Source organism: Apus apus, chromosome Z (genome assembly GCF_020740795.1).
Source record: "Apus apus isolate bApuApu2 chromosome Z, bApuApu2.pri.cur, whole genome shotgun sequence".
Lineage (NCBI taxonomy): Eukaryota > Metazoa > Chordata > Aves > Apodiformes > Apodidae > Apus > Apus apus.
This window is the reverse complement of record NC_067312.1, coordinates 46,372,905-46,395,998: the sequence shown is the minus strand read 5'-3', so window position 1 is coordinate 46,395,998 and position 23,094 is coordinate 46,372,905. Positions and strand designations below refer to the sequence as shown.

Sequence of the window (23,094 nt, the reverse complement as noted above, 5' to 3'; positions counted from 1 at the left end):
CTACAAGAAGGGCAAGAAGGAGGACCCAGGTAACTATAGACCGGTCAGCCTCACCTCCATCCCTGGAAAGGTGATGGAACAACTTGTCCTTGGCACTATCTCTAGGCATATCAAGGACATGGGGGTCATCAAGAGCAGTCAACATGGTTTTACCAAGGGCAAGTCATGTTTGACTAACCTTATAGCCTTCTATGAGGAAATTACGAGGTGGATAGATGATGGTAGAGCGGTGGATGTGGTCTATCTTGATTTCAGTAAAGCATTTGACACCGTCTCCCACAGCATCCTTGTAGATAAGTTGATCAAGTATGGGTTTGGTGATCAGGTAGTCAGGTGGATCAAGAACTGGTTGAAAGGAAGAAGTCAGAGAGTTGTAGTCAATGGGGCAGAATCTAGTTGGAGGCCTGTGACTAGTGGAGTCCCTCAGGGGTCAGTATTGGGACTGGTGTGGTTCAACATCTTCATCAACGACCTGGATGAGGGTACAGAATGTACCCTCAGCAAGTTTGCTGATGACACCAAGCTGGGAGGAGTGGCTGACACACCAGAAGGCTGTGCTGCCATTCAGAGAGACCTAGACAGGCTGGAGACTTGGGCAGGGAAAAACCTGATGAAGTTCAACAAGGGCAAGTGTAGAGTTTTGCATTTGGGGAAGAATAACACCATGTACCAGTACAGGTTGGGGGCTGACCTGCTGGAGAGCAGTGTAGGTAAAAGGGACCTGGGGGTCCTGGTAGACAGGAGGTTGACCATGAGCCAGCAGTGTGCCCTTGTGGCTAAGAAGGCCAATGGCATCCTGGGGTGCATTAGAAAGGGTGTGGTTAGTCGGTCAAGGGAAGTTCTCCTCCCCCTCTATTCTGCCTTGGTGAGGCCGCATCTGGAGTATTGTGTCCAGTTCTGGGCCCCTCAGTTCAGGAAGGAGAGGGAACTGCTGGAAAGAGTCCAGTGCAGAGCCACAAAGATGATTAAGGGAGTGGAACATCTCCCTTATGAGGAAAGGCTGAGGGAGCTGGGTCTCTTTAGTTTGGAGAAAAGGAGACTGAGGGGTGACCTCATCAATGTCTACAAGTACGTAAAGGGTGAGTGTCAAGAAGATGGAGTTAAGCTTTTTTCAGTGATGACCAATGATAGGACAAGGAGTAATGGATACAAACTGGAGCATAGGAGGTTTAAGGTGAATATCAGAAAAATTTTTTTTACTGTGAGAGTGACAGAGCACTGGAACAGGGTGCCCAGAGAGGTTGTGGAGTCTTCTTCACTGGAGACATTCAAAACCCGCCTGGACGCATTCCTGTGTGATGTGCTCTAGGTGACCCTGCTCTGGCAGGGGGGTTGGACTAGATGATCTTTTGAGGTCCCTTCCAACCCCTAGGATTCTATGATTCTATGATTCTGTGATTCTATATAGTGCAAAGTAACTTATATATACTTAACACTACAATAAAAACAGACCATGTTTGGTCAACCTGGTATTGTATGGTGGATTTCTCTCCATCCTAATAGCCTCAGGCACCTCAGAACTGACCAATAGATTCACCTCCTCTTCAATGAATGCATCCAGAATCCTGAAGAGGCATAGCTGCATAGATAAGAAGTGGTTGTGTAGTAGGGAACCCTTGAGTGTCACGCTGAAGACAGTCTGCTGGGTGATCCTGCACTGGTCAGCAGGCTAGGCTTCACTGTAGAAACTCTGCTGGTGCAGAGCTGGGGGGCTTCAGCTGGGCATGGCTGTACCATCTCCCTGATTTTCCTCTATCATCCTACTTAAAAGATATCTTGCCTTTTGCCTGACTTGCATCAGTTGTTCAAATTCAAAACATGGCTGCAGCAGCTGAGTTAAACTTATTTGGTCTTTAGTTAGACTGCTTCAAAGAGGAGCTCCTTGGTTACAAAAGGACATTGATTGGGAAACATCTCTGAGCAAATGATTGTATTTAAACTGTCTCAGTTAAGGGTAAATTGCAAAAAAGTCTGTTAAGTTACTGATAGAATTGTTCTTCACAGCTATCAGCCCTTATCCATATGCTAGATGGATCATTAATACTGCTAAAACGGAGTATCTGTTACTCTTGAGTTAACATGCAACATACTTCCTATAAATACTGTTTAAAAGCACTTGAGCCCAGATTATTTAGTGTTTGATTCAGAGGATGGTACTACATTTGATTTTTGTCTCAATTACAAGCTTTTTCAAAAAATTCCTACCACGCATGCACAATGAGAAACTGACATGCATTCTCTTGCTACTCAGTGTCTGTATACAGAAAAGGAAAATAATGAAAGTTAGGAAGGTAGCAAGTATCTACTACATTTTAATTACAAAGCTAATAAAATTAGATTGGCATAACTAAAAAATCTCTTGTTACACTCAAAACCAATGTGAAAATATTAATTAAAAAATCAAGAGAAATGAAGTCAAGGCACTGTTTTATGAATATTTCAGTCATTAAGTTTCACTTGTGTAACTGAATGCTGCACTTCATATTTGTGAAAAATAGTCTGAATAGCATTCATACATACTCTCTAACCACAAGGATTTTATAAAACCCACTGATTTTACAATTTTTTAGCTTATGATTTTTCCAGCCCTAAGGTCAGGTTGTTCTCTTCCATTTTATAACAGTATGGCTCATTTCTAAGTCTCACAGAAACTGCCATTTAGGTTTGGGTTTTTTTCCTCCTTTTAATTCCTCTTAAGAAATTACCTCAAGGTAAATTAAACATTTATATTTTTGTGTTTTCAAATAGCCAGAATAATGTTAATCTTGGATTCTATTCCAGCTCCTGATTAAGACATTTAGATTTGAATTTTATTGTTATCACACTTCTTTGTTTTTGCTGATTGATTCTAGATTATATTTATTTCTCTGGATATGTATTACGTTTTTAGTGGTAATTTACAAAACACCTAGGTAGATTACCCCTGCAAAAGTAGAGATGTTTGTATCAAAGCATGTTACTAGCACTTAGGTAAATAAAGATTACATGGCCTAGAGTCCTAAAGCTAGTGCTGTGGAACCTGGGCCTGAAATAATTCATCTAGACACTAAAGGTGAAATTGCAAAGCTCAGAAGAAAACTGGCTTAATTCTGGAAATCTGTTTTCAGAACTCCTCGTGGTCATGGGCTGGAATAGATACAGGCTGTAAAATATAAGTTACTTTTTATAATTTTAAATATATTATTTTGGTGTGTCCTAGCTTAATAGAGGCCTATTTGAAAACATTCTTAAGTGACAATCATACGAGATGTGCAATCAGGGACTCAGATGACAGTCACTTCCTGACATGTTTCTTCCTGAGCCTTCATGAATTTTACGCATTTTGAATTGCTTATGGCAAGAGAAGGAGGATCTTAAATATGTGAGACAGAAAGAAAAGCTTATTTGAAGGGAAATTCTTTAAATTTTAAAATATGCCAGCTCTGATTCCCTTTGTTTTGTGCATTGTGCAGTCACTTACACAATGAAGGAGTGGATGAAAAGTTTCTCTTAGTTCAATTCAAGCTCTAATTTTACAAAAAAATGTTATAAAAATCAATACTATCTCATAATAGAGTTCATTTAGAGCTTCAGTAAGCATATGGCACAGACAGATGAGGGGACAGTCGAAGCGTGTGACCTGGAATTTTCCAATAAATTTAATTTTTACTAAAACCTAATATTAAGTTGAATGTTTACATGGCAATTGTTTATTCAAGCACAGCTATATTATAGTTATACTGTTATCCTGCATGTTTACAGTTGATATCATTTTACAAATTGATTTAAAAAAAGACCAAATGGAAGAACATCAGTTTGGCAGATTTTGTTTTCAGCTGGCAAGACAACTCTGATTTCAAGTTCAATGTCATACATACCTGTTGATGTCTTGATTTCTGAGTACATGTTCAGAGGCCTTTTTTGCAAGCTTTCATGGATTTCTCAGGCTTCCCAAACATTATTTACATGTTTAAATTCCCATAAATTTTTTTGTTTGACCTTGAGACACACAAAGGTGAATTTTAAAGGTGACGGATAGAGAGAAAATACCAGTTCAAATCTTATTTTTCTTTTTAAAGAAGAAATGTTCTAAATACTGTAAAACTAGAGGCCCTTCTTCAGTTCCCTTCTGACCCCACTGGCAATTCAAATGTTCTTTACTTTGAAACAACATAAATTACCAGAGAGGTAGTGAAACAGTCTTATAAAAGGGACTAAAAGATTAAGTGATCGAGGATAAAGATTTTTAGCACGCTGAAAACAACCCATTTTGCAGTACATTACCTCAAGCATTCTGGTGGCAGTAAAGCAGTCACCCTAAGAAGGAAGCAATTTTATTACGTCAGTCTGCTGAAGTTCTTTGATACTGTTGGAGGAAATATGCCATTTTCATGAAGCATTAGGAAGGGAACTAGAAACATTTTTTACTAATGGTGAATGTGAAAGTTGAAACCTGCCATGTTTGTGAAGGTACTGGTTGTCAAGGAATATATACTCGGTCTTAGAGGGAAAAAGTGTTTGAGGAAAACTGTGCCTATCACTCCTGATAACTGCCAGTTGTGAAAATGCATCAATCTTCTCTGTGAAACAAAGATACTGGTCTAGCTGTAGACAAGCAAAGTGAGGTACCAGAAGCAACCTCAAAAAAATTATTCTTTTTGTCTTTTCTTATATAATATACCAATTTAGATAATGTGAGTTAACTGATTAAGCAACTCTTCTTGGTGACTCACAGAACCTGTTTCTCAGGATACATATTAGTAGCTTCATGGACTTTTTTTCTCTGGCAGCTAGGATCTTTAACTCCTGCCAAGTTAGGCTCCATTAGGGATCTGGCATGTGTGGCGTTATTTGTTCTTCTTCCTTAGTCTGAGCTGGGCTCTGCTGTGTTAAAAAAATATTTTAAAATATCATCTATCAATTAAACAATTTTGAAAGAAAAGAACTTCGTTAGATTCCAATGAGTCTATACAGAAACATATAATGCTGAGTAAATGCTTTTGCTGAACACCAACTGTGTTAACTCTTTTTCCAGGCATCTACAGCTCAGTGAACCATGATTTATTAGACTTGAGGACTTCAGAGTACTTCAGTCTCCATTTGTCAAATGAAGGGATGGATGCATAATTTTAAAAGCAGCAATAGGCATTTCACATATGAAACTTCTAACAATGACAGTTAATTAATTATAGCTCATTTAAGCCACAAAGTAAAACTGACTTAAGCTTTTGTGTCACACCCTCATGCTTTCCTACAAAAGAATTTTCTTTTCCCCCCAAACAGGTAACGAGTGTAGGATCTTCAGCTGGATGAGTCATCAGGTTGGGTTCTCAGCATCTTTATCCTTTTTTCCAGCCTCTCCATCCATTCATTTCTGAGCCTAAGGACAGAAACATGGATCAGCTTGTCCTGTCTTTACAGAGAAGAGGTTTATGCCTTTCATGTTGCCCACCAATTTATACTGAGATGCTTTTTCCCAGTTGTCATGCAAACTGTCCTGCTGCTATCGAGTGCTCTACTGGCAGGCACCTCAAGATCAACTCTTAAATCCTGGTGAGGGCTCACCTAATCTTTGTGGTTCAGCTTTGTCTCCAGTGTGCCCTCCCTCAAGTGCCTCTGTCTGCCAGAGCAACTTGTCATCTCCACTGTAGATTGCTTGCTGCCACCTGCTGGGTTGCAACATCCGACCTTTCCCCAGTTCCCCTCATTCTAAGAAATGAATTTTGAAACATACTGCATAGAGGCTCTTGAGCACTATTTGGCTTGGAATCACTGCACATGTTGAAACTTCTGTTAGACCCGTATTGGACAGCTATAGGTGATAAGTGGCACTTTGTTCACTTTTTGGTAGTATCTAGGTATCACAGAAAGACTGCCTCAGATAGAAAACACAGAAATTTCACAGCTGAGGAATTGAGGTGTTGACTGTAGGTTAGTTACAAATGGCTAAAACATGCTAGAGACTAAATCCATTGTTTCCTCATTCAGGGTTATTAGTGCAAGGCCATCCTTGCTCTTGTTTTATTTTCAAGCATCAATTTAAAGAGAGAGGTATAAGGGAAGATTTGAAAAAAAATGCTTTATCAGTGAATGATCTCAAGCCAAAATAGTCATATTTGCATGTGCCTTCAGCTGAAGGAGACCTCATGTGAAATAGAACTGTGCTGATATTGCTGCAGACTGGTCTTTCTCATTGTGGCTGATTAAAGTAAGTAAGACTAATAGAGGTAAATCTGGCTAAGGGTGATGGTCGCCTTGGTCAGTTAGTACACTGGGTCTGTCTGTTTTATTATGGATTTACCTTGTGCAAATTAAGTCATATTAATTAATTCAAACTATATTCTTGTGAAAACCAGGCTTTAGAGAAAGAAAGTGGGCCAGGTACACATCTGTGCTAGCTCTGCTCTGAACATAAGACTTGATGTTCAAGACATGCTTGCATGGCAAGTTGTCCTGAAAACTTCAGAAAGATCCACACTTTAGACTGAGCAACACTGAATTATTCTCTCATCCTGTGAAGCCATAGCTTACACATGTCCACATGCACATTTGGTAAGCTTTAATTATTTTCTAAAACTCTAAGAAAAATATTTCCAACCTTTATAGCACAACTTAAATATATGTATAACTTTTCTTCTAACATAATTAAAACTCAAACTCAAATAACCTTTCCAGATGTAAACTACCCACTTGGTCAGAGCACTTCTTCGCTGACGTTCTTGTTCAATTTGCAGATATCGAGTTTGTTGTTCAATAGTCTTTTCCCAGAAGTTCCTCAGGTCACTAGTTTCGCATCCCCGCACTTCATGACGTATGTATTGGCTATTCATTTTCTCTAAAGAAGAAATATAAAACAGCCAAGTGACAAGTTATTTTGGTTCCTCATCTGTTTTAATGGCTCAAGCACACTCCTGCTGTTTTGGATTTTCACAGTGTTAGGGGCACACGGGTGGTTTGTTCATTTGTTTGTTTGTTTGTTTTGTTATTTGTCTTTGTTTGTTTGTTTTTTCCTTGTAGGATCAGGTTAGCAGTGGATGTGAGACACTATTTAAGGTTTTTGTTCCTAGCTCTGCTCTGACACTTGAGGGTATGGTGCTTGCAGTGATTTGAATTCTTAAATATTCACCTCAAGTATAACTCAACTCCTGTGACCTTTAAGCTTACAATTCAGGACATTTATGTTGTATTCTCTAGCTTAATGATTAACATAACTTTTACTGTACTAATAAATAAAAAGAAAACATGAAAATTGCCAGATCTATTGAGATTTTCTGCACCGTTTTAATGTCTATAAAATGATAAAGTAACTATTGTAGATTAACATTATAAAACAACAAAGAAAAAGAGTTGTGATGATTTGCAGTTAAACATTATAACACTTATTTTATCTTTGATTTGGAATGGAGAAAATTTATGTGTACATACACAATTGTATAAGATACTGATTTGCAAAAGCCACTTTATTTATTAAATATTTCTTCCTCTTGTGCAATTTTCAAAACTGACCAAATTCACTGAATATATTTAGATATTTGTGTGCATTCTGTACTTCCCTTTCATTTAATGTCATCTTAAAAATAAATTTTGGAGGGAATCTTATCCTAGGAACAGAATGGCTGTCTCAGGATGACTGCATGGATTTAACAGTCAAGCCCCCATATCCAACATTACATCCAGAAAATTATTATTTGTAAGACTTCATTATAGAATGAATGTATCTATGCCATCATCCAAATTACTGTGTGGTTTTGCATGAATATGTCATTATAATATTTTCAAGAACATTTAATTTTTTTAACAAGTATTTATGACTCTCTCATGTGTTGTTCGAATTAACAGCAATTAATTGTAATTTATTTTAATCAGAGCCATAAAGAGCTTGTAAACAAACCCCTCAAGGCTAGCTTGTAAAAGCTTGGATAAACTGCTGCCATTCCCCTGCCAGGCATTGTAAGAAAAACAAAACTGGTAACTGATAATATAATTTCGTTTGGATGTTTGGCTGCTTTGTGAAAAACTGAGACACATTATGAAAGCTCTATATACAGAGAACAAAAGTAGCCCTTTTTAAGAGATCCTTTTTTGCCTGGGATTTCTGTGTGACTCCCCTATGTTTTCCTGTAAAAACTCCATATAGAAATTCATGGCTTCCAAATTATAGAAGCACAGTATTTGAGCATGACTTTTGTAGAAGAAATTTACTGAATGTTTTTGGAAGTTCTGAGCAAATTATATTGGGATGTGTAAGTTTTGGCTTCAGTCTGTAATGTGAATTGCAAGTACAGCTGAACACCTCCAGCTGTGCTAGGGCATAAGTTCTCCTAATATAAGTATGTGTTTTCATAAAATACATGTATTCTATAACTATCCATGTATATATCAATGCAAGAATTTTAATAAGTTTCTTAGCTAGAAAATGGTATGTAAAGAAAACTGGTGAGGTTTTTGTTTGTTTGTTTGTTTGCTTTTTCCCTGTAGTAGAATACAAATTGTTATTGTAAATGTTTTTAAAAGTATACAAAGCATCTACATTAGTCAGGAAAGCTATTTTTCCCCTTCTTGTACTTCTTACATAGCATAATTGGTCAGTTTTCAGGGTGTTATGCATCTTTCTAGAAATACTACGGTATTTTATAAATCTACCTTGTAATGTACTAGAAATTGTGGTCATTATTTCCCTCCCTTTTTTGGATCTTTGATGCGTTGCTCATCTTCTGCTTCTGCAGCTGGCAGAAATTCACATCTAAATTTGAGTTTTTCTTTAAGATCCTGCCTGGGGAATCATACCACTTTAAAGTCTAGGTCTTCAGGATCTGGTTAAAACTCTCTTGGGTCAGAAGAAAGCACCTCATCCCCTGTACCCTTCTGGTTTTGGCAGTACACATAATGCTCCCTATCTGATGAACAACCTGACCCTCAGTGCCACTTATGAGTGACATGGGAAAAGGCTTCTCACAGCACTCTCTAACTGCCTCTCTGGTGCCTGGTTACAGAGCTGCACCTCTTGGACCTGTACTGAAGCACTGGACTGGAGATGAAGGAAGGCTAAAGTTTTCCTGATCTTTCAGGTCCCTATCACAGTGCTCATCTCTTTCAAAAATTCATTACTATATCTCATCAGCAAAGATGCATGGCTTTGCATGTATACTGTCGTCTTCTCTTTCCATTTGTACTTTGGCATTACAGACTGTAAACCTATGCATTTCTTTTGTAAAGAGTGTTGTCTGGAGTTTGCAATAAAAAAATTCTAGACAAGTGATTTATTCTGCCAACATTATTTCCTAAATTGGTAGAATATAAAGTACATGCTCTTACAGGGATGTATGTTCAGTCAAGAGGTTGGTTTTTGGGTACAAACTCCAATCAAATTAATTGGACTTTTTGCAATGACAATTTTCTGTCTATGAAAATGACAACCATACTGACATGTCAATGAGCAATACTAGTAGGAGTTATCCGTGTGCATGAATTACAGATGTGCATCTAGCAAATAAATTCTAACATACCAGTTATGCAATATTAACATACAAGTTAAAATGTTTGCACTCAGACGCTATGCAGCAGTCTCTGTGCAACCATTCTCCTAGCTCCTAATTTCCTCAGTCCATTGTTGATTTTCTGTGAAGAACTAATGGGTATGTATCTAGGTCTCTGATCTGGAGAATAGCTGTTCTTAAAACACTTTGGACTGTTACAAAATTTGGACCTTTTCTCATATGATACCTTTATGACAAAGAAATTTATTAAGGCAATGTTCATGGCAGCTATGCTTTTTTGCATCTCATATCTTTACAGTGGCAGTACTAGTGCCTTTGAACGCCATGCACTGTAAGTGTTCTCTTTTGTTCTCCTCATTTGTTGGGCCTCAGTTCTTTTTTTCCGATTTCACTCTTCCCTTGATATCAGACACCTGAGTGTCAGAATTATTGAACTGGAGGGAACTGATTCTCTGTCCTGCTTTTCTGTACCAGATGGCTTAGCACTCCTCCACTTGAGGGTTACATTTCTTGGAACCTTTGAGCAAAATACCTGAGGAATTATGAGATTTTTTCCTTCCAAATCATCCACTTATTTGTTACTATCCTAATTCTGCTCCTGTGTCCATTTATTTATTTATTTAGCTACTTGCTCTCTTCCACTCCACAGATCTCACTGACACTTCTTCCTTAGTCAATAGCCAAGGGCTTCCATGAGAGGCCCCTTTGTTTTTCTCTTCTCTACCTTTGTGTCTGCTGAGCTTCTCCTCCTGCTGTCTTCATCTTCCATGCCATCCCTCCAGCCTAATCTGACTGACTCAAATCTCTGCTTTCAAGCATCTTACTGGCTGATTTCTCCAGCTCTTCTCTTCCCTCTGGAAAATCTCTCCCCACTTCTTGCTGGAGCTGCACTTCTTCCGAACTGCTCATGCTGACCTCACCAGACTTTGCCTGGAGCATCTTTTTAGGGCCCCTCTGCTCTCCAACTTCTTCTGATTCTTGCACCAGGCTCTCTGTGGTGGCCCACCTGTGTTCCCACATATCTGGCTGCCAGCAAACAGGACTATGGTGGCAGTCCCAGAGGTGAGCATCAGGCAAACAGACTTTCATAAGCTTCATGCAATACAGAATATCAAAAACCCTTTCCTGAGATTTCCATAGATTATTACAACTCTTACTTGCTTGTATTTTCAGCATCTAAGGTGTAGTTAAAGCAGCTGTAGTTTGCTTGTGTGATCAAACATTGTTTCTGATTATTGGATTTTTCCCCACTGCCAGATACATTTGAAGCTTGATCTTATGAACTGCTGAATTCACAGGATCAAGTATATAACACAAATGGATATTTATCAGCCAAAGATATTGAACAATGTTTTGTTTTGTTTTGATTTTAGAGTACAGGAGGACTTGATGGTCTAGGATCAAAGAAGGTAAATCCTGCCCAGTGCTCACTTTCTTAGATCATCCAGTTCTGACAAAACATGCAGGAGAAATGGATTCTGATTCATGTAAGGGTGTCTTTCAAGAAATTAAAAAGCCTCTCAGCAGCAGATCACTGTTAAAAAGCCTTTGTGAGAGCAGTGTGTCTGTAACTTTGGCTACCGTTTAGCCCATCATTTGAGAATGCACAACCACATCTGGTGTTTTATCCAGGGTTGTGGCATAGAAATTGCCCATAATTTTTTTTTCTGTATCAATGCTACTCAGCTTCCTTAGAATGCTGCTAAGCTGCGCAGTCTTCCCTGACCTTTTCTTCTCATCTTTCTTAGAGTATACTTCTGTGAGAACTAAAGCTAGAGAATAAATACCTTTATTGTTAACATTGTTATTAAAAACTTGCTACAAAACCCAAATACTTACATACCTTTGGAGAAGGACTCCTGCAAATAAATCCTCTGTGACACCAACAAATGAGGAATATAACCACTGCACTGGTTTCTCCAGTGTCACAGGGCAGTAATGAAATGCATCCCTTGGTACTTTTTATTTGAAGTGGGGGTAACATAAGTCCTTCATCATATCAAGGCTATTTTGAACAGAACCAACAGAGAGATAAGATCATTTAATGAACTTTGCAGCCCCCTGCCTGAGATGACCATGAAACACAGGCCCTGTTGAGAGCATGCAATCTTCCCACGCTGGCAGATACCTCAGAGAGTGTGACTTGGCAAGTGCTGAGAATGTTCTTTAAAATGCGTGCTAGTATTATCCATTTTAATATTCCTTCTGTGAAGCTTGAAAAGCTACAGACTACCATCTTAGCTGTGATGGTGGCTGAAATGGTGTGACAAATCATACGTGGTTTTGCATTACAGGGTGACTTACAGAAGTATGCAGTACTTTGGAGCTGTTAATCTAAGGATGTGTGCTTTATTATTACCTCTCACACAATCTGTTCTCTTCAAGGCAATTGTCATAGGAAGTGTCTGTTTAGTTAACACCATCTGACAAAATGCATTAAACCAGCACCTGTTTTACCATTTTGGAGTTGTTACAAGTCTATTAGAGATGAGCACTTATATAATTACATTTCTTTTTCTTATCCTAATATTTTGTAGGTTTGATTGATGACAGATTTATGCACTGATCTCTGTTTTCATTAAATCCATCTACATTGCTAACATACCATACGTGACTGCTGGCTTAAATAGTATTTATAGAATTGCTGATTATTTTAACCTTCCTTTGTTGTAAATGCAGCAGCCATTAGATGGATGGTTTCTGTAATTATGCCCTTATTTTTTCTGCAGTCAGCTTTAAAGCAGAAAATCTTACACAAAACCTAGCAGCTGCAGCATTTCTCATTTCAGCTCTTTCCAAACAGTTTGTTTAGCTCCTTAAAACATGAAGATATTGACTTTCTTCAGTGTGTTTTCCCACTTTATATTTTATGAAACTACAGAAATCAAGTTGTCCCTTTGTGCATATGATCATAAAAAAGATAATATGGTCTCAGAGGTTTTGATGCTAGATACATGCATGGCATCAGGGGAAAAAAAAAATAAAATCAGGTAAAGTTGATTGCTTTGTTTTTGGAAAACCAGATAGAAATCTGACTGCTTTGGAAATTGAAAGCAAGTACAATCTGCTGGCTGACTATGAAAATAACACCGTATTATAAAGACAGGTAGACGCCCAGTCTTGATACAGCAGTGGTGCTAGCTACCACGGTGCTGCAGAGCAATGTAACTGCTTTCTTGCCATTTTTCTCAGACAGTGAGTAACTTTCTATTCTCCATAAATACATCTAGCTAAATTTACAGTAAATCAGAGTGGTTTGTTTTTGGTGTCCTAAACATTTCCCAACATTTCAGTTCAGCAGGGGACTTCAGCATCCAGGATTTACCAGACCAGAACATGTATTTCTAGTCTGATACGGTCCAGATCCATTGCATTTGTACAGATTAGAGGCCCTGTGTAAAGCACAAAATGAGGTAGGCATTGCACATATTCTGATCATTTGCAGTAGAGTAGAGGCATCTTGAATATTACACACTAACCATATTTAAAATGCATAACTCATCTGTGCATTCACAGTGGAGTCTCACACAAGATAAATGGATACCCAGCATTCAGAAATCCTGGACAGAACTAGTACTCTGCTGGGATACCCTTATCTGAAGAAACATTCAGGTGACAGGTGACTGGGAAGATATGTTCAACCTCAAAAGTAGGGCAGAGGTCAAGTAAGTTTTTATGTAGTGAAAATTATTTAGGCTCCTTGTGTACTTCAGCCTTTGTTTACTTCATAAGCAAATCTCAGAGCTTCTTACCATAACCAATATGTATGACAGCACTCATCTTTAGTTTGCAAGAGTTCTTGTAAACACCTGCCCAATGTCCTTAGCAGAGACCACAGAAGAATCTGTGAAGTGACAGACAAAGTGCAAAACTTTGGAGAGTCTGATGTGTTACTTACCTGCAGTAATCAAATTTGGACTCTGTGTTCTGACTGTGCAGCATTGCTCTTGTGTGGCAGAGTTGGAAATAAAAGTAGGAATCAGGTCTTACTCCTACACAAGCAATGCTGGTAAGTTTTGCCTGTGTTTTGCCAGTCTGGCTCCTTCACTCTGTGTGTGTTCTTAGAACCGATGCTAAAGAGGAGGACCTGAAAGGAGAAGACATACAAAAGCTACAAGAAGTTGCTAATTAAGTAATCTGGTATTCACATCCTTCTCACTTTTGTTTGATGCTGTGGCAGTCAGAAAGTTGTGAGGAGAGATTTCTCTCACTAATGAACTTCGTTCTCATTGGTCTACGAGCAGCACAGGTCACAACAGTTTTAGCAGCCCTCCCCAGGCTTCACAAATTCTAGAATGAAGCAGAAGACTCACATGGTATGTAAGGGCCTGCTCAGTTTAGGTGTCTATCTTCCCATGAAAGTTGGTTGTTAAACAGTTTTGATGCTTCTGTAAATATTTACAGTGTGAGGTTTTTAAAATCTGTCCTTGAAAACAATCAGACTGGGTACTATTAGAGTGAGACAGAAGGCAGGATGCACTGTTCTGCATTTGATGCCGTAGATCTGTGTGGAGAGCCACAGTTTTCCTGTTTCACTGCAGCACAGGCATTGCTTTCAACCCTGTTACACTGCCTTGTCAACTCTGGAAGTGCATATGGAGAAGACAAGTCTGCTCAGAAATTTCTAACCCTGCTTGCTGGATATGACATTGAGTGCTGTATTGAAGTATATGGGAAAAACTCTCATTACTGGATAACTGTAATTAATCAATTAATCTTACTGAGGTTTTCAAAACTATTTTACTCTCCTGGGCTTAACCTTGAACTGGGCAGTGAGAAAGCAGCAGGGACTTGTTTATATAACATTAAAAAAATCAAGATTAAGTAGGAACTGGAATAGGAACTGTGTACTTTACACACAGGTTATCTTGTTATCCAGAAGTTTATCTACACTGGATTTTTCCTCTGAGCACGTTCTGGATGGTGCATACATCATGTCACCCATGCTTATGACACAGAATTTTTTTATTTATAATACTCTTATAGAACAATCTCAATATCAGTAAAGCAGAAGATTATAGAGCTGCCATGTTTTATTTGTTGAATGAAACTTCTTGTTGACACCACTTGCATGACAACATTTAAGAGGTGGTTTAGTGTTTATTGCAATAGTCTTTGTGAAATAGACCAGAAAAATCAGGTATGAAAGATCCACTAGTACCTTTTGGTAATTCTTTTTGTTAGTTGCCCTCCTAGAGCTTTTACGTTATTTTATTTTTCCGGGAATGCAAAGTTTTCAAGCATTTTAAATTGCACGAAGCTGCAAGGCAATTTACTCACTGGAGCTGCAAGAGGCAGATGCTTTCCCATAGAATTGTAATTAGCCTGGCTCCTTGCACTGCAGGGGGTAATTCTGCTACAAAGGAAGGAAAAGGCTGCTGGTGTCACCTGCTCTCATGTGTTTGAAACTACCTTAAAGTTCACATCAAATGAACTTCTACTGGGACCTGTGTTGAATTTGTCTGCGAATAGACCTGGGTGTTTTTCCATCTTACTATGTGCATGTGAGTTAGGAACTGTGTTGCTCTGGGCACTTAGAAAGAGAGTTTTGATTCTCTGTCAACATCAGCTGATGCTGAGTGTGTTCCAGTGCACATGCTCATCAATCTGGGGTGGGAGCTGTTCTAACCTCTTACAAACCACGGAGACAGAACAGTATCTCAGTGGGATAATACAGTCGTCTGTGTATTTTTATAGTATTATACTTCCTGTATAGCCACATTGCAGGTATTTAATTTAGATAAAATTAAAGAGGAAGAATTGGAGGTGTTGGAGACTTCAGACTTGCTACTAGGAATTGAATGACGTTCCACAGAGACTTTGGTGTTGGTATTAATTTCCATGGGATCATGGCAGACACTTTGGTGACAAGGAACTAGAATGTTAAGGCAGCATACTAACTGCATGGCTTTTCCTCTTCTTCTAATAATTGCCAGAACTTAAGTGTCTGAGCCTTCAATGTCTGTGACAGAGGCAAATACCACTTCACTCTTTTTATTTATAGAAACTCAAGTCCTCCACAAAATCAGCTTTGGATGAGTTCGAATAATTTTACTTGAGAGGAAGGTCAAATAAGAAGAAGGATGACTAAGGTCCCTATGCACCCTTATTTACTTTTAAAAGTAAAATACATGGCCATAAATAAATCTGCCATTGTAGTCACTGTGTAAATACTTTCGGGGTGGTGTGGCTGTACCCTAGCTGAAACTCAATTTTAACTCAACTAAAATTCAACCTAATATAGAGAACAATTTTCTACCAGTGTATCAGAGGGAAAGGATGTGGCTGCATTACATCTCAGGGCACCTTTTTCTGCCCTGCAGATGTGCTTTATGATGGCCAGTTAAGTGAAATGAGAAGCAGACTATGTTGTGCTACTTCTTGGCTCCTGTTAAGATTGTATCTGCATTAGAAAGAGAGCCCAGACTTTATTCAGGCTGGCCTGAGCCTTAGGAGAACATGAATGTGAGATCTGAGGGCCCATTCTGCCTCTTATATTCTTTGCTGGAAAGAAATCTGATTTTCACTCATACACTCAATTCAGTATTGAAAAGTAATGTAGGATGTGAAAGGTTTTCACCAACATGTTTCTTGTAAACACTGAAACCCAAATTGACCATTAGCTGTTAGAAGCAGCCATTGTAAAACCTTCTGACTAAAACAATCTCCATTGAGCAAAGATTTTTAGCAAGATTACAAAGGTACCAGGTATGTGTTAAGTAAAATTGAAGTAATGGCAGATTAAGATCACCTTTTTACAAGAGACCAAGGAGTGGCACAAGCCATTGCATAGTAGCAGATATTGGTATCCTCAGCACTACACTGAATTGCAAGACCTGATAACGTAGTTAGTTGACAGATTTGTCACCTGTGGAGCAGCTCAAATTGAAGGAGGGATGAAAGCAAACAGAACTATTCTTCTATGATTTTTTCTTTTCATTAATGCATATAGCTAATGCAAATTACTATATATCATAAATAGTTTTGAGTGGGAGTGCTATGGTCAATGAGACCACTTAGACCACTTCTTAAGTTTGGATTTCAATGTCTAATATACCAAAGGTTGAAACTTGTGTCCATAATTGTTGAAATGGACCACAGCGACTTCAAATGGAATAAAAAGGGGAATATGTTGCACTGGTTAATCATATTTTTCTGAACAGCAGGAGTTCACAGACTGATGACAAATTTTAAAATACTTAATGTGTCAAGTGTATCAATCAAATTCATGTAAATAGTTATTATATCCCTAGCAAGTACCAAAAGAACCTTCCCAAAATGTTTTATCCAATGTCTTTAACTTGAAGGCAAAAGTTCCTCAGTGTAAGTTTGACCCACGCTAAAGCTGTTCTGGAGTTGGACTATCCAGGAAATAAACTTAGCTGAGCAGGCATTTACAGAATCACAGAATCACAGAACTGTCATGGTTGTAAAGGACCTCTAAGATCACCAAGACCAACCATCAACACAAAAAAACAAAACAAAACCAAAAAACCCCAAACAAAAAACCCACACACAACCTTGGCCACCAGAGCATGTCCTGAAGTACCAAATCTACATGTTTTTTTAATACCTCCAGTGATGGTGACTCCAACCATCTCCCTAGGCAAACTGTTCCAGTGCCTGACCACTCTTGCAGTATAGAAATTCTTCCTGATATTCAATTTAAACCTCCTCTACTCCAATTTCAGGCCATTTCCTTTGGTCCTATAATTATTTATGTGGAAGAAGAGGCCAACATCTGTCTCACTACAAACTCCCTTCAGGAAGTTGTAGAGGGTGATGACATCTCTCCTCAGCTTCCTTTTCTTCAGACTATACAACCCCATTTCCCTCAGCCACTCCTCTTATGATTTGTTCTCTGTTTAAAATCTCTCTGTAATCTGGTCAGTGACAAGTGGTGTCTCTCAGGGGACCATATAGGACAGGCACTGTTCATTAACTTCATCAAATACATACAGAGAGTGGGATCAAGTAAACTCTCAGCAAGACCGCAGATGACACCAACCTGAGTGGTGCAGTTGACATGCTTCAGGGGTGGAAGGCCATTCAGAGGGACCTGAACAAGCTCAAGAAATGGGCCTACGTGAACCTCATGAAGATCAACAAGGCCAAGTGCAAGATTCTGTACCTGGGTTGGAGAAATCCTGGGTAACAGGACAGGTTGGGGAATGAAGGGATTGGGAGCAGCCCTGTGGAGAAAGATTTTGGTGGGTGAAAAACTGGACAGGAGCTGGCAATATGCACTCACAGCTCAGAAAGCCAACTGTATCCTTGGCTGTAAAAATGGAAGTGTGGCCAACACAGTTCAAGGAAGGTGATTCTGCCCCTCTACTCTGCTCTGATGACACCCCATCTGTAGTACCACATCCAGCTCTGGAGTCCTCAGCACAGAAAGACATGGACCTGTTGGAGCAAGTCCAGAGGAGGGCCACAAAAAATATCAGAGGGCTGGAACAGCTCTCCTATGAGGACAGGCTGTGTTGCTGAGTTGGGGGTTGTGTAGCCTGGAGAAGAGAAGGTTCCAGGGAGACCTTTTTGCAGCCTTCCAGTACCTGAAGGAGGCCTACAAGAAAGGGGACAGGGCCTGTAGTTATAGGACAAGGGATAACAGTTTTAAATGAAGAGAGGGTAGATTTAGACTAGATATATGGATGAATTTTTTTACAATGAGGGTGGTGAAACACCGGAACAGGTTGTCCAGAGGGGTGGTAGTTGCCCCCTCCCCTCCAGGGTCAGATTGGACAGAGCTCTGAGCTACCTAATCTAACTGAAGATGCTCCTGCTCACATGGGGTCTTGGGCTAGATTACTTTTAAATGTCCCTTCCAACCCAAAGTATTCTATTATTCTAGGATTCCACGTGACAACAAAGAATAAGAAAAAACATCTTCTCCTAGGTTTGCAGAAGAATTAATAACTTCATTAAATGAAACAGCTAAACTGGATACTTCCAAGTAAAGGAAGATTATTTATGTCTGAAACAAGATAAGTAAGCAGCAGGGAGCAATATAATTATCACATTCCAGATGAATTTAAAAATTGTCTTGAAGAGAAGACTATTCTTGTCAGTGTTCATGTGACTGTCACTTCTGATCAGAATAACGTAACACCCACTGGGCTTCACCACTCAGAAAATAAGATGTTTCCTGATCTGCTTCATATTCAAAGCAATGGTTTTTTCCCACCCTCTCTCCAATCCAGACTAACTGCTTAAAGTTTCTGGCCACTATGTTGTAGATATATACATAGAAGTTGACCATATCAATCTATTCTGTGAAACTCCCTGCTGTAAAATGAACAGAGAACTTGGCCCTAGTAAGCTAGATTATATATCTGATGCCTTCTTGTTTTGAATTAATGCTGTATATATTCTCACTTCAAAGAACATCTTTGGGAGGAATCAGTCTCTGACTTTTGTCAGGGAGGTGCCTCATGGGAGAAGGTATTAGAAGTTCCTAGTCGAAGTGCATTGATTTGAGTGCTTCAGACTAATAGGATGAAGTAGGATGAAGACCTGAAAGTGGAAATTTCTGAGCCTAATGGCTGTCTGGCTGTTATTTGGTCCTAGCACCTGCTCTTTTTTCAAATTGTGCCACAAGTCATGCAGATATTCTTGGGACCTTGAGATCAGCAGCTAGAACACACTTTGATGAGTTATGAGTGCTTAGCACCTCTGAAAATGAAAAGCCACATGGACAAAAGAGACTGTTGATGCAGACAGTAAAAACTCCCTCTTACATGCCAGTGTTAAGGTAAGTATGTAAAGCAATGGTCCTGTAAAAGAAATAGGTTTGAAATAGTAACCTCCTTCAATATAATATAAGCCCCATGAAATCAGTACTGATGGCTCCTCTGATCCTGGTAAGAAGGCTGCCAGCACAGAGGATGAAGTTTGAATGTTTTGTAACTCCCCCATTTGACTTCAAATTCAGAATTTTGTGCAGGCAGTTGATAAACATATTTGATCGTCATCACAAAAATAGACCCTGTTGATGTTCAACCTTTACAGACATCTTCCAGTGGTCCTGACACTATTTCTGTATTGATTTAAAAAAAATTTTAAGGGTGTTGACCATTTATTTTCAAGCACATGGAACCTTTTTTTTTTTTTTTTTTTTTTTTTTTTGTGGTAGGAGGTACCTCCCTTTCACCCTGTTGAACTCCTGTTATGTTTCTGAAAAGTGACTGCTCTTTTATGACCACTTCTTCCTTTTCTGTCATGGTTGCCCCATTAGCTGCTGCTGAAGTAATCTACTAGCAGCTGTGTACCGCTTGATCCTTGAGTTGTTCCACTAACTAGCTGCACTGGGTGACTGCATGGACTGAGGCAAAACATGTAAGGTTATATGAAATGTGCAGATCCAACCCTCATGCTAATGACACCTTCAAGTCACACATGGTCCATACCCTGTGACTACACTCCTGTCCCCATGATATATTCCCATGTGCTTTGTATATATATCAGTTTTCTTGAACCTCACAAAACTAACAAGAAGGGACATTCGGTAGTTAGTTCATCATGTATTGTTGTTCTGAAAGTTGAGTAGCTCTCTTTTCTGAGCAGAGCTGGAAATTAAAGCAAATAGCTCGACTCTGTGTATGAATTGGCTTACTGCACACCAGGTGATGGACTCCGCTCTCAGGACAACACTATGGGAAAACTGACATGTTCTGAAATGGATTTCCACGTTTGTGGTTGCTGAATATTCAGTTCAGTTATGCTGGAGAAAAACTGGGTTATTTTTTAACCAGATTATCTGCAAAGATATTCCTGACTTAATCACAAGTGTCAGTGGAAATAGAAATAGGACCAAATAAATGTGCTGTAAGCTAGTCCAGGGAGAAGCACAGACCCTTCAACCAAAATGAAATCCTACCCAATACCTGTAAAATCATCTGCCACAATAATCAGTCACAGCTGAAAAAGCCTTTCCTGTTATGTTATGCTTCTGTTGGCTAGATTTAAGTGTGAGGAGTAGTATTTTCCAGGCTTTGAAGTATGTTACTGTTCTTGCATTTCTTCTTTCCTAGATTGCTCCTTAGACCTGCCCTTAAAAGAAAAGTTACACAAATTTATTTTTTGATCAACTGGCTATCAGAGCTATCTTTGTCTATCTTATCTTCAGTCTACTCCTGAAACTCAGCTCCCTTGGCTTTTCTTGGTGCCTTTTATTTACAGAAAGGGTAGAAATAAGATCTCAGATCTTTTGAGTTATACTGAAGTTGTAGTAGAGGATGGGCTCTGGGGCAGATGGTCCTCCACAAATCCATGAGTGCTTGTCTGCTCCATGTGCCAGCTAGAAGTGTTTTGGGAAGAAAACACTTCCGTATTTTGAAAGTGAGGAAGACTTGACTATGCTGTTTGGAATGTAAGGCATAGAACTTGCAGAATGTATATGGGTTTGCAGATAGATTTTGGCAGGTAATGAACAGTGATACAGTAGTAAGACTCTTGGCAGAAGAGGTTTTTACTGCATTTTGTTTAATGGCGGCTCAGGTGTGGTGTTAGCCTAGCTCTACTTGTAAGGGTTTTATATGAAGTTGAAAAATGGGCATCCAGCAAAGACTTTTCCTCAAGTCATTAAAAGAAGGCAGTTCACTGCCTAGAGTGGCATACAATTTTTCCTAACCTCAATGTTTCTGTAATTTGGGGTACACTGGCGTAACTGAAGAACCAGTCTGTTTTTACTTTTGATTATTTGGAACGTTTTCACAGGTAGGGCTGTTTAAGCATAGATTTCTAAGGCTAGAACAACCCTTTAGTTTGCCTAGCAGCAGTTCTCATCAGTATTCAGGAGCAGTAGTATACAGGGAAGGAGACCAGGCAGCATACACCACAGTATCTGTTTCAGTATCTTTTGAATTATCAAAGAAATATTTTTATTGTAACTAAGATAATCACATATGCAGAATATCAAGGTCAGTGCATGAAAAAGTTAAAGAAAAAAAGCAATAAATGCAGCAGATAACTAATTAATCTGTTGGGAATGTTATTTCATGCACTGACACATTTTCCTCTTTAGCATCAATCTCTAAGGCTGAGTTCTGCGAAATGCTTTAATTGACCTATCATCAATGTACTTATTTATGATGTCCCACAATTATACTATCAAAATACAATAGTCTATTTTCTACCTCCACTCTATAAAATGTTCCAAGATCTGAATATTTATACAAGGTAATGATTTTTGAAAACAAATATTTTCAAGCTTATTTTATATGTGCATCTTGGCATACTGTCAAACTTTAATTGCTAGCAGCCAGGCAAAGCATATAGTCTTGAAAAGTAGCAAGTCTCTGCTATTTCTTTTCATCTGGCTATCTGATAAAAGTCCCTTAAAATTAGTATTCAGCACCTCAGAATCCATGCACATGGGGCTGTGTATGATTTGTCCTTCTGACACACTTAACCCAACAAGAGGGTTCCTTTGTCTCTTTAATAGAATAGTAAGATTAAAGATAATTATTTCACTTTCTGTAAGTCTTCTCACAGGGATACAATAATCACTCCTCATCCCTGTAGTAGGTTGGATCACTTACTCACTGCAAGTTTTATTTAACAGGAGTGGAATCATTATATGAAAATCACTTGAAAAAATAATGGTTTATTGACTATAACTTGAGTTCTGTGATAACCTTTATGTATGCTTCTTTTACCAGCCTAAGTTTTTCTTTATTTTAATTGCCTAGGAAAAAATAGCTCTCTTTGATTCTACAGTATATGTAGGAACAGTGTTTGGTATGTGTTGACAAAATGCTCAGTGTTAATATATACAGGGACATACATGACTTGTAACCAAAGCAGCAGATAAGAGCAGCTTCATCTTTTGAAAATTATGTTAAAAAACTGACACTTGGTATTCAAGTTCTTTCAGTGGTTTGCTGTGGGTATGTTAGGTTTTATCAATAGTGTGAGGCTCAGGAAGTCATTCACTAGTGCTATATTCAGTCTCACACTTGTATCTGACTGCAAAGTTAAGAGTCAGTTCTATTAACTTCTAATGATGCTATTTCCTCATGAGTGGTGCCTGTACTGGTGTTGTGATCTAGAAGCAGTACAGAGAAGCTTGAAAATAAACAGCAAAACCAACAGGGCTGATAAAAACATGACTGAAAGAGTGCGCCCAGACTAAGGGTTTTGCCTTGGAGAATGACAGATAGTTTATTAACTGTCAGAAAGCCATCAGTTTTTGTCAGTTGCTGAAGGCAGTTCATTCCTCCTATGCCAGTGAATAGTGCCTAGCACAATAATATCTCAGTCTTGGTGAGGGCTTGTAGGCATTCTACTAATACAGACATGTTTTAACACAATTATGTTGCTTCGGCTTCATGTTCATGGCTTTTTATATTATTGTTTGCAATGAATCAGTGCACAGATCGCTAATAATATCTCACTCAATTTCTTTGGGCTTCTCTTTCTTTATTTGTACTACCTTCAGTGATTTTGGCAGCAATTAAAGCCTGCTTCAGAATTGCCTTCATTCACTGGGCACGCTCACACACACAACAATGTGCATACAACAGTGTCACTTCATTGGCTTGATAAACTTTTAATAAGCAGCCCCTTTGCAAATACTTGATGAATCTAATTTTTTTAACACTGGTAATGAATGGCA

At 38.8% G+C, this 23,094-nt stretch overlaps 1 protein-coding gene across 1 annotated transcript; it reads right to left on the bottom strand.

The window, feature by feature from the left end:
• Window positions 1-5,280: 5,280 nt before the first annotated feature.
• Window positions 5,281-6,809, bottom strand: LOC127395864 (protein FAM240B-like). The gene is made up of 2 exons (XM_051643327.1): window positions 6,670-6,809; window positions 5,281-5,359 (listed from the first exon to the last, which is right to left on the bottom strand). Exons 1-2 carry the CDS (start codon window positions 6,807-6,809, stop codon window positions 5,281-5,283), a joined length of 219 nt encoding a protein of 72 aa, XP_051499287.1.
• Between the last annotated feature and the right edge of the window lie 16,285 nt (window positions 6,810-23,094).